The 17,983-nt window shown below is 34.3% G+C and overlaps 1 protein-coding gene across 1 annotated transcript in view; it reads right to left on the reverse strand.

Moving 5' to 3' along the window:
* The window catches only part of LOC117707921 (rho GTPase-activating protein 20-like), a 31,400-nt gene that overhangs the window by 4,755 nt on the left and 8,662 nt on the right, over nt 1-17,983 (reverse strand). The window contains exons 3-12 of the mRNA XM_076932077.1: nt 17,747-17,896; nt 16,353-16,394; nt 15,696-15,777; nt 11,575-11,652; nt 9,892-9,955; nt 4,826-5,008; nt 2,499-2,677; nt 1,953-2,114; nt 883-992; nt 317-506 (exon numbers count right to left, since the gene is read on the reverse strand). Of these exons, the coding sequence (XP_076788192.1) occupies nt 317-506; nt 883-992; nt 1,953-2,114; nt 2,499-2,677; nt 4,826-5,008; nt 9,892-9,955; nt 11,575-11,652; nt 15,696-15,777; nt 16,353-16,394; nt 17,747-17,896 (1,240 nt within the window). The remainder of the gene's footprint in view (nt 1-316; nt 507-882; nt 993-1,952; nt 2,115-2,498; nt 2,678-4,825; nt 5,009-9,891; nt 9,956-11,574; nt 11,653-15,695; nt 15,778-16,352; nt 16,395-17,746; nt 17,897-17,983) is intronic.

Consider the following 17,983-nt stretch of genomic DNA (forward strand, 5'->3'; position numbering starts at 1 on the left):
TGACCCCAGTATCCAATATTGTTTTTAATCATTTCACAGCATTTGTTCTCACTGGGTTAATCTAAGGATATTCTAAATCACAATTGACAAATGACTGAATCATTGAACTCAAATACCCATTTATATTTTACTTACTTAAAATACACCGACGATTCTTCCCTAAGAACACGATTCAAAGGTGTACTTATTTTACAAAATGAACCAAAACCAAAACAATCACCACCAACAAAATAACCCAGACTCTCAGGATAATCTTATATTTCTGTCTCAATGTAAAGGCTTATCAAATCTAGGCTTAAAGTTCATGTCTAATTACCTTTTTGTCAATGTCACTTGCCAGTACTTCATTGTGGGAGCTATCCAGGAATAAGAGACATGGCGCTATCACAAAGGACAGAGCGTAAGATGGCACTTGATTAACAGAAGAATTTCTTTCTATTTTGTGTAATATTCGAAAAAGGTGTGTCAGAAGAGCAGCATTTGGAGGTGGTAGTTTTTCTATAAGACTAAACACAGAGATGGTTATTTTAAAACAAGTTTACTCAATTTGTAAATATAAAGGGAATGGAGTAATTGTCTCTTACCTTTGGTGCTCTAAAAATACAATGAAAGTAATAAGGGGTGCTAGAAGTATTGCTTGAAATGTTTCCTCAATTCAGAAAAAAAATTAATTGGAGTATAAAGCTGAGGTTATAAGCATGGGCCACTATAACTCTCCAAGTCAAACTTCTATTTTAAAAGTGTCTTTCATGTTTGTGAACAATTGAGACCTTTTACTGTCAGTCAGTATTTTAGTAAATATTTCTGTGATATAATCTCTAATGTAAGCAAATATTACTTGTCTTTTGTTGATGTTGTTTACACAATTTCTTTAGCCATTACCTTTGCACTGATAGTAACTTCTCTTTTTCATTGACTTTTTCCAGTACAGCAAGCCATTCATTATACAGTGTTGATGTCATCAGACTTCCTTTAACATTTTGAATGAACTCCTTATAAAGACAGGAAAAATACTTTATGGAAAAAATAATCACAGAAACTACTCAAAATACATTCACCTATAAAGTTCAGTTTAGTTCTAACTTTCTTCAACTTTCTCCTAGCTGGAACACTGACCAAAAGTTAGGTCCAGGAAGTTTCTTCCTTTCAAAATAGGAAAATAAGAGCAGATTTTGAGATGTGCTTAGAATACAGAAAAATCATTCCTTAGCTCAGCATGGACAGCTGAGCAAACTAGCACACATAAATAAACAATATCTCAGCTCAAATACTATTTTTAGATGATAGAAAAATACAATTATGGTAACCACAACAAAGATGACCATAAGAAGTTATTATCTGAATTCACAGGAGCAGAAAACCATGCCTGGTATTGAAAGCATGGAGACACATATGTTCATGGCTCTTAGGGAACATCCTGTTCCTATTTCACTAAACAAGCATGATTCCTAACTCTATTATAAATTATTAACCTAATATTCACAGATAATGTAGCCCTTACTTATGCATCAAGGAAGTTTTTTTTGCAATGGATGAAGACTCTTACAAAAAAAAAAAAAAAAAAACAAGTTATTCAAGGTACAGAGAACAAAATATCCTGTGGCTCTGATCCCAAGTTTATACATATACATACTAACTCCTGAACCTTGGGTGCCAAATATTGGTTAAGAGAGTCAGAAAGAGTAAATAACAGAGGTTTGGGATATTTGCTTTGTGATTGTGTCTCCTAGAAAAGAGGAAAGTGTTCACTTTTGGTCGTCCAATGATATCATTGCTTTAATAATTTCTGAACAGTCATCATCCACTTTAGTAACACTAACATAGAAGACTTTTAGCTTACCAGATTTCTTTCATATGTACCTACTGTCACTCAAGGGAATGCATAATGAAGAAAACTACTCACTCAGACTCAGAGGGATCCTGAGGGTGGATGATGCAAGGACTTTCCCTACCTTTAACATCCACGCCACCTCATGCACCGACTGATTGTTTATATCCACCTCTTCTCCAGAGGCAAACTTTTCCTTTAGTGATTCTAACAATGATATATCCGGAGGCACTATAAAAATACCCTCAGTTGTGGGCCCTTTGTTATTTAAGAGGGACAGCATGTCCTGAGAAGAAAAAGGGGAAATATCACTTAGGCTCATGTAGCACAGAACATTGCTCCTTGAGAAACATACCAATGGTGTGCACAGGTACAGTACAAGGGCTGGCATGGGCAAGGACTGGTTTTGTGCCTTAATCTTTTGTTGTACACATCGCACCCTAACGTTAACTCTGAAAGATCAGGCAACATTCTTTATCATATTTTCGAAAATACTTAAGTGATTAAATCCAACTTTTCCAATAGGTGGTTCCTGATTAATAGTTATTGTAAAGCAAATGATTTGAGACAAAATAATTAGTCCACATGGTGATAGAATTGAAAGAGTCGGGTATGTAAGAAGCAGGATTTTGTCCTTAGGAGAGGCAGAGAAAATCTATGTTTGACCTACCAGGATTGCTGAGGGCAGGTTGCCATCAGGACAAATGGAGTTCAGCTCCTTTCCAAATAGGTTTTCTCCCTTATTAACTCTCGGGATAGTGCACACTTGTTCCTGGTGGGGCACAGAGCCCCGGTGGAACCATGATTTTTTAGAAGTTTTTTGTTTCTTATCAGGTCTTTCTTTTGTTTCTAAGGAGGAGATAAGATCATTACATGGAATAGTGTAATTTATACAGCTCTTTTAAAAAACAAAATTTCAATTGCATAACGTCCCCATTGTAATGGGTTAGTCACACTGTAGGGTCTACATATTCTTATTCCCTATATTCTACACTGTTATTAATGTTATTAATGTCTCTAAGACATGATGTAATGTTCTCTAAGACATAATCCAGTGGGAATTCTCAAGAGACAATGCTCTCTAAGTCCCATTGCATCATAAGATACATGATATCTAATTGAACAAATTCCTTGAACTATGTACAGGCAGTTGCTTCAGTAGTCATGTCTGTTTTCATAGCCACCCTCCCTTTTATTCACATCAATCACTTTTCTATTGTCTTCAGATGTCATAGTGAACCTCTTCACATCCTTAGTTTTCTTGTTGAGTTTTCTTTTAGAAGAACCATTGTTAAATTTCTCTCTTCGTCAGCATGTCCCTTCATGAGAAAGTATACATGACTATTTTTGTCAGGCACTGAACCCTTGCTCCTATAGTGTAAGTTCAAAGATGATCAAAGTTTTATTTTATCTTATAAGTTTTCTTTTAGAATATTGGACCATAATAAAATCTTTAATATGTTCCTTAAAACAAATGAATTAAAAGTAAAAGAAGGAGTCATAACAAAATATAAAATAGTCTTTCTCAGAATATGTTGTATGCCTGGTTGTATAATATAAAATTATGAGGCCTGAAATCACAAAGTTGCCTGAACGTGTATGTGTGTGTGTGTATGTTTGTTTGTGTATGTATTTATATATAATATGTATATCAAAACACATTTTTAAATATCTGACTAGAATTGCTCCTGTCTAAAGGAAATGCAGGAACAAAACTGGAGCAGAGACTGAAGGAAAGGACATCCAGAGATTGCTGGAACTTCTGTTCCATCACATGCATAGACACCAAACCATAATAGTGTTGCTGATGCAAAGATATGCTTGCAGACAGAAACCTGAAATGGCTGTCCTCTGAGAGGTTCTACCAGCACCTGACTAAGACAGATGCAGATACTTAAAGCCTACCATCTGACTGAGCCCTGGGACCTCAATGGAAGAGTTAGAAAAGAAGGAGTAAAAAAGGTGAAAGGGATAGCAAACCTATAGAAAGCATAATATTAATTGACTGGACCCCTCAGAACTCCCAGGGCCTTAGCCAACAACCAAAGAGCATATATGGCCAGTCCCTGGCCCCTGCTACATATGTAGCAAGTGACTGTCTTGTCTGGACTCAGTTGTAGGGCATGTGCTTGGTCTTGTGGAGGCTTGATGCTCCAGAGAAAGAGGATGGGAGGTGGGATTAGTTAGGTTAGGTGAAAGTGGGTGGGTAGTTTGACAGAAGAACACCCTCTTAAAGGCAAATTGAAAGGGGGATGAGGTGGGGTATTCTTGGCAGGGGCAACTTGGATGGAGACAACATTTCACATGTAAATAAATAAAATGATTAATAAAAAAAGGACATCAAGTGGTGTAAGTGGGAGGTTTTCAAGAAAAGAGAGTAAGGAAAAATTACAAAAGTATTCTATTATTTGAAAAATATTTTTTAAAATTTCATAAGCCCCAGTACATCAATATTGTGGCCATTTCAACTCTAGACGTAGGTCTAAAGGATATATATATAAAATATGCTTGTTGTATGATTTGAAATGAGATTAGATACTGGGCTATAAGGTGATTTCTATTCGAGCCTGCAATAGATTATTTTCAATACCATACATATAATTTTTCTGTGTTGCTTTCATTGCAATAGTTTGTCAAAATGAAGTTCATATGTCATTTTCTGCTTTGATCATGAAACCATGTGATGGGTAACATATCAGAAACTACGTCTTAGATGTGTTATTCTAATGGGCAAAAGTGTGTGTACGCAGTGTTTTGGCATACCAGTTTACATGACTATCTGGAAAAAATAAAGTGTTCTCTTTATAACCAAGACTAGCCTTCACATCAAAATTTAGAGTTTACTTAAGATGGACCTGAAATACATTGTTTTAATTTTTGTTTTTGTTTTTTACAGTGCCCTTCTCCAAGCAAGAAAATGAAAATATGCTGTGATATTTTATGAGAAATTTAAATGGAAACTGAGAAAGGCCACTTAGAGGAAGGTGGAGGACTCACTTTTCTGCTCATTGCTTGTTGCTGAATCTCTGGGCTTTAAGATGAATTGTCCCTGTGCATCCGAATTTAGATAATTCATGAACAGTCCAAGTAGGGAAGGTAAAGCTGTGAATTTCCTTGATTCCTGTGAACTGATATTCTTTTGAATGTTTATCATTATAACATCATGTGGATACTCATATCCTATGAGAAAAATATGAATATAAATTGTAACTAATGTTACTGAGAATAGGCAACCCTTTCAGTACAATTTAGAATGCTTTGTTGTATTTATTTATCCATTTTCTTCTTCTGGACAATATAGACTGTACATGATAGAACATTAGAACCCTTACCAGGATACTATAATAAAGTAAGCTGAGAACGCTAAAAAGAATAAAGAGAAAAATTTCAATTTGTCACTTAGTAGAGATTATAGACCCATCATTGCACTGTGTAGGGGGATTTTAGCTGTGTTCTCTGACAGTTTTAAGACCGACCTGTTGAAGTATTAATATCAGTAAGATTTTTACATCATAAGAATTTTACTTCACTTGTCTAGCTTTATATTAAGCAATTTAAATATTTCACACTGCATATATATAATAAAATATGAGCACTAGTTGTCTTCATAAAGAAAATGGAGATATTCTATACTAGCAACATATCAACACACTGAAAAATCAAGAACAAAAAGAAGCAAACACACCAAAGAGAAGTAAATAATACAGGACAGCAGGAAATAATATCAGGGCTCAAATCAACCAATTAGAATCAAAGACTCCATTAAACCAAGATCTTGTTTCTTGAGAAAATCAATAAGATAGAGAATCCCAAACTAACTAAAAGTCTCAGAAATAGTATTCACATTAACAAAATCATAAATGAAAAGGGAGACATAACAGCAACTGAAAAAATAAAAATATTATCATGTTTTACTATAAAAGCCTATATTGACAAAACTTGAAAATCTAGATGAAATGGATGATTCTCTAGACAGATAACACACACTGAACTTAAATCAGGATCAGATAAAATAATCAGTTCCTTAACCCCTAAGGAAATAGAAGCATTAATTAAAAACTTCCCAACAACAACAAAAAGCCCAGGCCAGGTGGCTTTAGGGCATAATTCTACTAGACCTTCAAAAAAGAGCTAATACCAGTACTTCTAAAACTATTCCACACAATAGAAAGAGAATGACAGAACATGCTGGTGAGATTCTGGAGAAATGGGAACACTCCTCCATTGTTGGTGGGATGGCAAACTTGTACAACCACTCTGCAAATCGATCTGGTTGTTCCTCAGAAAAGAGGAAATAATTGTACTAAAGACCCAGCTATACTGGTCCTGAGTATATAGCAAAAGATACTCCATCATAACACAAAAACATGTACTCCACTATGCTCATATGAGCCTTATTCATAAAAGCCAGAAACTGGAAGCAACCCAGATGTCCCTCAACCAAGGAATAGTTATCAAAAATATGGTTCATTTACACGGTAAAATATTATTCAGCTATCAAAAACAAGGACATAATTGAGATTTTTCAGGCTGTTGGATGAAACTAGAAAATAACTTGAGTGAGGTAACCTACACTCCAAAGGATAGTCATGGTATGTACTCATTAGTAAGTAGATATTTCCCAAGATGTACAGAATATCCATGACTCTAAGAAGTTAAACAAGAAGGAAAGCCTAAGTTAAGATGCTTCTATCCCACTTACAAGAGGGAACTATATAATCTTGGGAGGCAGAGGGAGAGGGAGAGATATGTGAGAATGGAAGGGGTGGAAAACAGGTCAGAATTAGGTATGGGAGGAGACATCAGAAAGGCCAACGGGTCAACAGAATGAATTGAAATATACAGCTTTTGGGGTCGAGGGAAATTTTTAGAATATCCTGGAGACATGGGATGAGGACAGCTCTCTATCATGCGGATAGAGAATTTGAAGAGGCCACCTCCTGTAGTCAGACAGGACACCTGTGGACATGTAGGGATACCAACCCACCTATAAAGCTCTTGACCTCCAATTGCTCCTGTCTAAATGAAATGCAGGACAAAAATGGAGTAGAGACTGAAGTAATGACCAGTCCGTGACAGGCCCAACTTGGGATCCATCCCATAGTTAGGCACCAATCCCTGACACTATTACTGATGCAATGTTGTGCTTACAGAGAGTAGTCTAGCATGGTTGTCCTCTGAGAGGCCCTGCCAGAAGCTGACTGTAACACATGCAGATATTACATCCCACTGTTGGACTGAGGTGAAAGACCTGTACAGAAGTTTTAGGGGAAGAATTGAAAGTACTAAAGGGATGGCAACCTCATAGAAACACCAACAGTGTCAACTAACATGGACCCCTGGGAGCTATCAGAGACTGAGCCACCAATCAAAGAGCATACATACATGGGTGGATCGGAGGCCCCAGGCTCCTATGTAGAAAAGTGTTTCCTTCTCTGGCCTCAGTGGGAGAGGATGTTCTTAAATCTACAGAGACTTGATGCACAAAAGATGGTGGGGGTGGGGTATGCTATAGGGGAATCTGCAATGGGTGACCAGGACGGGTGCAACATTTGGAACATAAATAAAATAATTAATAAAAATATGTTCATAATGTTTAAGGCCTGGAACCCTTTAGGTATTTATATTAGCCATGTAAAGCATATGTTCTGTTCACTATTTTCTCTCTCATGACGATTGCCATATAGAGAGTCCATTTCCATTCACACTATGAGGAATGGGTTTCTTAGAATCAGTGAGACGGAATGGTCTCTGCTTCCTCCCATTGCTGTTCTCCTTGACAATGGTCAGGTTGATCCTGTATTCTGTAGAAAACACATGAGGTCTTCTGAACAGTATTTTAGTATTCTAGTTGGGAACATGGACATGGGAGAATGTGGCTTAATAATAAGATTGTATGCAATAGACAACTTTTCTCAGAGCATCAGACAATGTATCCTCTGATAGTTAAGAAGAAGCACCTGAGAAATGTGTATAATCACAAGTACAAGCTGGATGAGACAAAACATGTTTTCTCCATAGAGGCATATGAACAACAACAGTTGAAGTAAACTCTCTCCTATCTGTTACACCTAGGGAGGGCACCAAAACACATTCAAAGAACAATTCAGTGTCTTTAAGAAAACTCTTTTTAAGACGTGTGTGTGTGTGTGTGTGTGTGTGTGTGTGTGTGTGGTTTTCACACAGCAGTAAGAATAATTCCTTTCTCACACCATTCTTGGACTTTTCTGACAAGCAGTGAGCATGGCACAGAAATACAAATACAAAATTGGAATTAAAGTCCAAGTGTTTGATGTCCTCTCTGTTTTAAGAAAATACTTCTCTAAAGAAATATTAGAGAATAAGTGTTATATTGTGGATATGTATTTTTGTGGGAGGAGTAGAAAATCTTGGCTCTGTCAGTTTCTAATGAATAATTAATATGATTAAAGTTTTGATTTGTCTTTGTTTCTGACAGATAGAATGTCAGTGCTACAGTCAGAGCAAGATTTATAGCTACCTTGAGATGAAAGAGGTCCATATCCTTCCAAGAGTTTAATATGGAAAAATCTAAGCATAAGGATATATACTTGAGTATGGCCTGTGGGTTGAAATACACATTCAAAATGGATGCTGTGAAATTAACAAGAATGTTAAGTTCTTGGAATTTCTGAAGCATCCATGATACACACAAAGCTCTTCCAAGCCTTAAAATTAAAATATTATCAAGTTAACACATTTTACTCAGTAGATTTAATTAAGAATGTGCCCCATCCTCCAGCCCCTACCACATTTGTCTTTTAACAGATTAAGAACTGCAACTGTGTCCACCTTATAAAGATCAAAATAACTAGGTGCTTTAGGCTCATGCCTGTATTCTCAGCACACATTTGGTTGGGACAGTAAGAACTGAAAGTCCCTAACCTGCCTGGCTCAATACCAATATTCCGTTTTATAAGAGAAATAAAATCAATCACATATGTACATTTTTTTTGTCCTGGTTATTATCTAGTGTACTAAAAACATGAAAATATTTTAGAAAAATAATAGGCTAGTTTGGTTTTTTTAATAATTAAAACTGTCTCCACAGATTGTTTTCATATATACCTTACAAAAGTTTGAATAATAATCTCTGTTTTTCAAAAGACATTGTTACTGTCATTTGTCTGAAGGCCAACTTTATATTTTAAAACTTCACCTTTTCAGTAGCTTTTAAAAGATCAGGTTTGCAAGCATACTCAGTGATCTCAGATTTTTTAATTCTTAATCGAAAATTTCTGATAATTCTATTACTATTATATATTTGGCATTAATCTAATGAGAAATTTACAAAAAAAAGGCAAAAGACAGAATAGACTAGTATTCAGTCAAGAAGTCTCTAGAAATCTGAATATGATCTTTCATTCAGTGGGGGAATTGCTGGTCAGGGAGATGTGAACTGCATACTTCAAACGAATTCAGGGAAATGGCTACAATTCTGATTTTCATTACAAAACAGAATCTGCATTATTTAGAATAAATAGAAAAAATTAAAAGTTTTACATTTTAAATTATACTTGCTTCTGTGTATAAGACTTTTGCTCAAATATCTACCTGTTTACCACATTGTACCTGGTGTCTGTACAGTTCATATGAGAGAATTAGTTCCTCTAAAACTGGAGTTATAGGTGGATGTGAGCTACCATGTGAGTGTTGGAAATCATTGAGACATCTCTCTAACTACTAGGATTTTCTGTAATGATCTCCAAGGTTTTTTTTTTTTTTTAATTATTTCTTTCAGAAGCAAGATATCCAGAGTTTTCTTTCATTTGCCCTTTTAGGAAAATTCTATTTCTCGAATGGAAAAGCACAAAAATTCCAGTTATTTTTTTCTCAGACCTCAGACTGTTGTTAATGAGATGTTATCTTGTGCCTGAAGGTTATATTAAACTGTTATTAATTATGAATTAAATGAAGAAAATTATGTTAAAGTCATCTTGCTTTAGGGCTTATCTAAGTTTAAGAATAAATAATGGAAACATTGAGACTTCAGGGTTAGACCAATAAACCCAGCTAGTCCTTCCTTAGATTTTTCTGTTACTTACCTTGGAGTGCTCTTGGAGCTTCCTTGTGGCCAGGACAGAACCACAGTTCATAGTCTTCAATGTTCTGGGAGCCAAAAAAAAAAAAAAAGTCACAAATATGACAGTGGAGTCTTGAAGAGTCTAGCAATTTTCTTTACTTACCATTTCTAGCTCTCTAGCAGGAAAATTATTAGGACAAATATTAACAATATGTCTTCTGACAACAGGTTTGAATAATCAGGACTGATTTCAGGAGAAAACCTTTGGGTACTTGCCTTTCCTTTCTGAGGGAGTCTTGATCTAATGATCCATAATAGAATCAGAATTTCATTTAGTCATTTACACTAACCATGACAATTACTATTATGAAATTTCTTACCTTTGTGCAGATTGTGTGTGGAATATTGAACTTTGACTTAACATGAGCACACAACATAGTACCCACAGAGGCATATACTCACAGTGACTATGATGACTTTAGCAAATATAACCTTCAAAAGATATAACTCGACAACAGTGAACAAAATAGACAAAAACAGAGAGGCTTTGAAGGTGTCTAGGAGTGAAAACAACTTTTGGCTTTCATTTGGAGCTGTCCAGTATGGAGATGAGGGACATGTGTTTATCCTGGAAAATAGGCCAGATGCTGGAAAGAAGGTCTATGACATAATTACTATACACAGTGTTATGGATCCCTTAGAAACAATCATCTAAATAGAACATTCTTTTGAAATATTTAGCACTCTCAAGGAGTGGCTAGAATGAAAATATACTCTTTGTTGACTCATAATTAAAACCAATGACATTGTCCTATAGAGTTTTTAAGTATTAAAGCCATCCACAATTCAACATACAAAGAGAGGAAGACTGAGACAGAAAGACACACAGCGAGGAAGAGACAGAGAGGTATAGAGTAAAAGAGACAGATTGGCACATATAGTCTCATTGTACAAACTCACAGAAAGTGATGGAGAGGAACATACAGAGAGAGAAAAACACACACACACACACCACACACACACACACACCAGAGAGAAAGAGAGAGAGAGAGAGAGAGAGAGAGAGAGAGAGAGAGAGAAAGCAACAGAGAGAATTACACAGAGATACACATGCTCATTTAAAAGTAGAAACACACACACACAAAAAAAAAACCCACAGATACGTATGCAGAATGAACATGGACAGAAATACATAGACACATTTATTAAAGATTTATTAAAAGTTTAAAAATAAAAAAAACACATCAGGATGTGTACATTTATACCTCCACACATAGAGAAATGAAAAGAATGAATGAAGGAGGAGACAGAATTATATCAAATAAAAAGTACAGTATAATTTTCAAGAAAAGAAAGAAAAAAATTCCTCTAAGATTGGCATCCTTTAAATCAGGTGTGAGCATATGACCAGTTAATCACAATTTGTAACAGTGGATCTTGATATCTAGTGAAACTAAACATAAAGCTCAAACCATTGAACTATGAATTTCATTTCACATAAAGCTAGACAAAAATTCATGAAAAATGTCCCTCAAAAAGACTATTATTATACCTTAGATGCCTTCAGTTTCAAAAGGAGGCATTTGTAAAATGTTATTTGTGAATTTATCATGATAAAATTTCTTCTGTATTTACACATTTCCACATATAAGGATCTAAAAAACAAAACTCAATTTTAACTCAAAGTAGATTGAAAGTAACTTACATTTTTTTCTGTCTTTGGTAGTAACTTGCCAATTATATCATGCACCATATCCAAGTTTGTTGCTGTCACATATAGAGGCTATAGAATGTACAGAAAAAAATGTTATAAAATAACTTCGAAACTCATTATTACACAATTAGTTTTGGTCTAATCATTATGTATAATCTACAATCTGTAGCAACTCATCTAATGTATAACTTATTTTTGCCCCATAAGATAAGTCTGGAAGACTCTCAGTCTAACATATTTATATTCAAATTTAGTACTTGGGTACTGAGAAATCAAATATAACTGCAACAAGTTGTGTATAATAAAGGTAGACTGAGAAGCCATGGGTGCTAGAGCTCAGCATCATCATTTTTCTTTCATTATGGCAGTGGGGAGTCAGAGAGAGCAGTTACAAAGAGAGGAGAAAGGTTTGCTTTCTCCCCAACTGGACTGCCATCATTTTACAGCCTTACTTCTATGCACAACATGTGCATAGTTCTAGGAAAAAGAGGATGAGAAGCAACTGTATTTTTTTCTTTAAAATGAAAATGAATAATCATTCTCATCATATCAGGGTTTGTAAATACTTAGATGATAAACAGATATAGAGTGTTGAAATCTACTATGGTGACAAATATTGGGATCCAAAATGAATATTTTAGAAACAAGACCACATTTTTTAACACTCCCAGGAAAAAAACAAGGTGCTTATACTATTAGCTTTCTACTGACTCTCACATTTAGAAGTTGTTCTAGAGACCTAGAAGGACAGAAGAAAATAGCATGTAATGAAATGACAAGAATCTGAGAAGATACCACCGATATACTGGAATTCTAATACATTACCATAGTGTGTGACAGTGAATGGATAGGAATATGTTTATGAAGATAGTTTCTACACTGTGTGTGTATGTGTGTGTGTGTGTGTGTGTGTATTTTGTTGAAGATTCATTCAAAACCTTACTATAACATGCCAGGTTAGTTGAATTTTAAAAACAAGGACACCTTACACTAATTGATTTTACATCTTGCTCTCCACAGGCTAAGGATTATGCAAAAGCATCTTAGAATATGAAAGAACAGCTCTGATATTATGGTTGTAATGGATCTAGGAAGGAACCAATGTGAGCTTTTGTTCAGAATATAATTAATCATCTATGGATGGAAATATAGATCAGGGCTCAGAAATCATACATGCTAGAAGGAAATCAACAACTCCTGAAAGTTCCTTCTTGCACCAATATGGCACTTTGAAACATGGGCATACATTCATATACCACATACTCACAGAAACACACACATACACACCCGGACACAATTACTCACATCCACACATACATACAGAGTGAGCAAAATACATTTAAAGTAAAGCTTATGATACTTTGTTGAATATCTGAAAACTTCTGGATAATTTTAAGACAAGAAAATATTATTATAGAAACCCTCACATGTGAGAAATACTTCACAGAGGATTAAATTCACATTATTGTAGAATGTTTTCTTTTCAGAGCATTTGGAACATATTAATGTCTAATTAATGATTGCAAAGATGTATACATTTGTTCCTAAAGATGATTTTGTTTATAAAACAGATTTTAAGATAAAGCATCTTTTTATACAAAATATTTCTAAACATAATATCCTAAAAGCATGAAAATGAAAATATAACTGGGAGTTTTATTATATATGCTAAAATATTTCTTGACTCATGATGAACCAGAGAAATGTAAATGATTCTCAGGAGAGAAGATCACAATAGATCACATGTTCCTTCTATGAGGAACTAAAGGTTTTAATAATTGTTTAAAGATAAGTAGAAAATATGTTTAATCTAGAAAAGTGAATTATACTATCATATAGTAATAAAAACCTGTAAATACTGAAATTACATATTAATAAACTAAATGTGAAACAGTAATATGATACGTTACATTCACTGACAAGGTATGAATTTCAATAATGATTTATTAAAGCCATCTAAGCATGTAGTAAAATGCTGTCCTCTAGACATGACATAGGCATTGACCAATGAGGACAGGGTAGTTAATTGTTATCTATACAATATTAAGTCAAATATATCAATATTTTATATATTTGCATTTGAAGTCAAGAGAAGGAGAGAACATAAACTTATGGAAAGCTTTGGGGATATCTTGGGAGTCGTGCAGGTAATTTGGCAGTGGATGTCTATACTTATATAAAATTATCAAATAAAGATAATTCTAAAATCATCTCCATTTATGTATTTTAAAATACAAACACTTCTGAGAGATCTAAGAATAAGAAAAGAGAAAAATTAGGAGAAAAAAAATCCTAAAGTGAAAATGTTTAAAACATTTTCCTAATTCATCCATAAAAAATTTACAGGTTTATCTTAAGTGTAATGAAATAACAAGGATGATTCAAAGAATTTTCAAACTGAATAGGCCAAACTATAAACATAAAGTCAAGGAAAAATAGCAAGAAATTGATAAAAAGAATTATGCAAGAAGAATCATTACCTGAATACTCACTGGAGAAGATGGAGAAAGAAAAGTGATGGAGGATATTTAAGAAAGTTAGAAGAAAGTTAGGATGTTCTGACAACATCTCTTCAAGGACAAAAGGGAAACAAACACATTATCACATGAAGAAATGCTGAAAAGTATCTATTAGCAATCATATGAACTACACAAAATGATTTTAATAATTATGGCAGAATAAAGTATGAAAGTACTAGAGTTGTGGGTGAAAATCACTAAAAATGTTTTTTTTAAAGGAATTGGATCTAAGTCTCAATGATGTTGAAAGACATCACGAAGATTGCTCATGTACAATACTGGGCATTTGCCATAGCTGAAACCAATCAACAGAGTCAAGAGAGCATTGACCTACAGGACTCTCTGCGCTTCTCCTCTTCTCTGTCCTGTGGACACATCTGGTTCAGCCAAGCTAGTGAGTGTTCTCCTAATTTATGTCATTGGCTATAATTTACTTTTTTAATACTATTTAATTACTGTTTTGTATAACATAGACCTGCTATGTAGAAGAAATAGCTTGGTGATCTAAAATATCTTTACTATATATACCTTTGTAAGTCTAGTGCAATATCAATAATGACATATTGGAATATTGACTATAAGTGTGCTTTATACCTATTAGCATTTATAAAAGTCAGAGAGATGGTGATTCTCTGAGCTATATTCCATCCTGTGTAATAGTAGGAATGGTCTTTACTACTCTGCATGCTACTAACTGTTACATTTCTGACCTGCACTAAACCCATAATATAAGCATTAGAAAAATAAACAATTATTTAATAGATAGGTGTGTGTTTAACTCAATGACAGAACTACTGTGTAGTATGTATAAGGTTGTGAGTTTTATGCTAAGCACTGTACACACAGATGACAACACACACAGACACACACACACACACACAAACACACCGCTGTTAAACTTATAAAAGTAATTTCTGAACAGAATTTTTATGCAAAAATACCCTTATGCCTAGAATGCTCAAATGAGCATGAGGAAATAGACAGTCATGATTTTGTAGCTGGTGTTCAAAAGCAGATGTGAGGATGCACAGGAAAGACAGAGAAAGAGAACAGGTTGGAGATGAAGAGCTAAAATATCACTGAACAGGTAGGTATGGAGAGCAAATGTAATTCTTTATATTTTGCTGAAAATATCTTTATGATAATCTTATAAAATTGAATTGTTTATTAGACATTGATATTTTAAAATAAATAAGGAATAGTGGAAACAACACACAAGTCTGTATATAAGAAATAAGGACTCAGGTAGGGGCAGTTTAATTGCACAAATAACTCTTCACTTGGAAATGTATGCTGTTGGAACTATCTGACCCAATTTTCAGTGATTTACCAAAAATCTAGTACATGGATAAATCTTGTTTCATGTTTTTTTCTACATATCACATATGAGAGACATATGTGCATGGTACACAGATGTACCCTTTTCCATATAGTGCTACCTAAATTCTCATTCTCTCTCTCTCTCTCTCTCTCTCTCTCTCTCTCTCTCTCTCTCTCTCTCTTTCTTCCACCCTCCATCTTCTATTACTCTACAAACTGTCTCTCTCATCGTCATGAACTTGGAATATCAGTTTTGGTTTTGTATTCACATACACTGTCACAGCATGCAATGTCCTCAGTGAATATCTTCATTAATGTATTTGTCTTGTTCTTCATCTTGGCTTGATAAATGGCTCTGCTCAAATGCAATAAAACATACATTATAGCAAAAATTAATTTATTAGAAGCTTATTTCAAGCTCATGCCTGTTGATAGTTTTAAATAAAAAAAATAAGTTCAGCAACATGCATTATTAGACTGGTGAGTACTCAAAAATATTTTAGAAACAAAGAATTGATTGGGTAATAGTTCATTGACTTATGTAAAATAGCCAGTCCTCAAAATGATAGCCAGGTCCCAAATGTTTGTGTCTGAATCAAACTGAAGGACAGATATCTGCTTGACCTCAAAGCAGGAAGCAGCAGATGGTTTGAATGTGCATGGTAGAATAACCTCTAATTAGTGGAATATAAAGTAAGACTTGAGAGTAATGTTTACTCCAATATAAAGAAAAAAGATAAATGCAGAACTTCATCAAAATTAAATAAAATAAGCAATAGACAGAAGAATTTAAAGCAGTATCCACTGGCCATCTAATTAACAGCTGATTTTAAGACAGACTATCAGATATTTATTTTTAAAAAGAAAATGAAACACAGACTGCAATTCCTATATCACCAAGAAATTAAAATATAAACATTAGTAAAATACCTTTTTAGTAGGTAGTACCACCAATTTGTCTGGTTCTTGGAACTGTAAAAATTGAAAAAATTAGAGTAATGATAAATACTAAAAATTTTAAGGTTATTGTGCATAAAATATATCATAAGTCAGTGGCCATCAATGATGGTGCAGGTATAGTTGGTAGTCTCCACATGACTCCACCTCCAAATGACTAATTTATTTTTTTGCACTGGAAATGTGTCATGTGACACTTTAACATCCCTAAATATAGTACTTCTCATATTCATTATAGCATTAGATAACAATCTTTATAGATTTTACCAAAGGAGTAGAAAATATTCAGATAACAACAAAAATTGATCTTCTTACTCAGAGTCTATGACAAATGCTTTGCTAAGTGCAAAGTCACAGAGTCTAGAATGTTTATAAAACTTGTGTTTGTGCTCTTTGAGTCAACTGTGTGATGACACTAAAGTTTGGACAGAGGAATGAAGAGAGCTCAAATTTGGGGTTTGCATGAAGTTTTCATGTGGAAAAGAAATAGGAATTTTGGTGTATGCTTGTCTAGAGCAGAAGGTATATGCTATACAATCACTATGATTCCAACACTTGAACTCAATATGTTATCAATATTCCATGAGCACCTTTTCTCATGAAAAATAAGAATGCAAACTTGAAATTTTCCTGAACTCTACAAAACAAATCGGACTCTAACGGTCTAATGACACTAGTCCTCTTTCAATGACTATAGACACCAGTGATATTCTACACAGACATTCAAATGCTTCAACATTACATGAGTAACTTTTCATCATTCAATTAAATATTATTTTTTAAGTAAATTAACTTGGGAGTATAGGAGGTATTTGCCAAATTTAATTATGTACCACACGATATTACTGGAGTGAGTTAAAGTTATATACTTTCAAAACACAGATAAAATTAGATCATTTTGGGGAGACAAATGTCTATGAAAGAGTAAGACCTTGTTCTCTCTAGATCCTCTTTAGAAGACAATGCACCTCTATTCTGCCCCAAGGATCATGTGGAGACTTGATAAACATCATAGATCAAAACCTAAGGAACCTACCTACATGTAGAAATGTATATGGTAAAGAGTATAGAAAATCTATGGTCATCATAGAAGGGGAAAGTTGAGTTGGCATCCTGTATACAATCAAACTAAAATTGATTCTATTTTTGTAAACATTTTGGGATGTTGAAAGCCTTTGTTGAAAGAAGTTACTAGATACACACTCTTCAAAGATCACAAATAGCTGTAGCCAGATCATCATTTTATAAATGGAAAATTTTAAAATGAATATACTCATTCGCTGGGAAGTAAGTTACACATGATTAAGTTGACGCACAGTTTCTACTGCTATCCTCTTGTAATCACAGGTCCCAAATCTAAGTCTTACCGGAAAATGGCCACAGCATTTTTCAAGGGCCAGTATAGGTGAATCGATTTGGAATTATGTTTTTTGTCTGTCCTGAATGTATCCTCTTGATCATCAAGCCACAGGTAATGCAATGGAATGATATGTTTTACCTTAAACTTTTTCCTAGTCCTAGGAAGAGAATCAAGTATCTCTGTTAGTTTGATTTGCATTGAAGTTGGAATTGTGGTAAGACCCAGTTCTTCTTGCCCCAGAGCA

The sequence above is a fragment of the Arvicanthis niloticus genome, chromosome 4 (assembly GCF_011762505.2).
Source record: "Arvicanthis niloticus isolate mArvNil1 chromosome 4, mArvNil1.pat.X, whole genome shotgun sequence".
Taxonomy (NCBI): Eukaryota; Metazoa; Chordata; class Mammalia; order Rodentia; family Muridae; genus Arvicanthis; species Arvicanthis niloticus.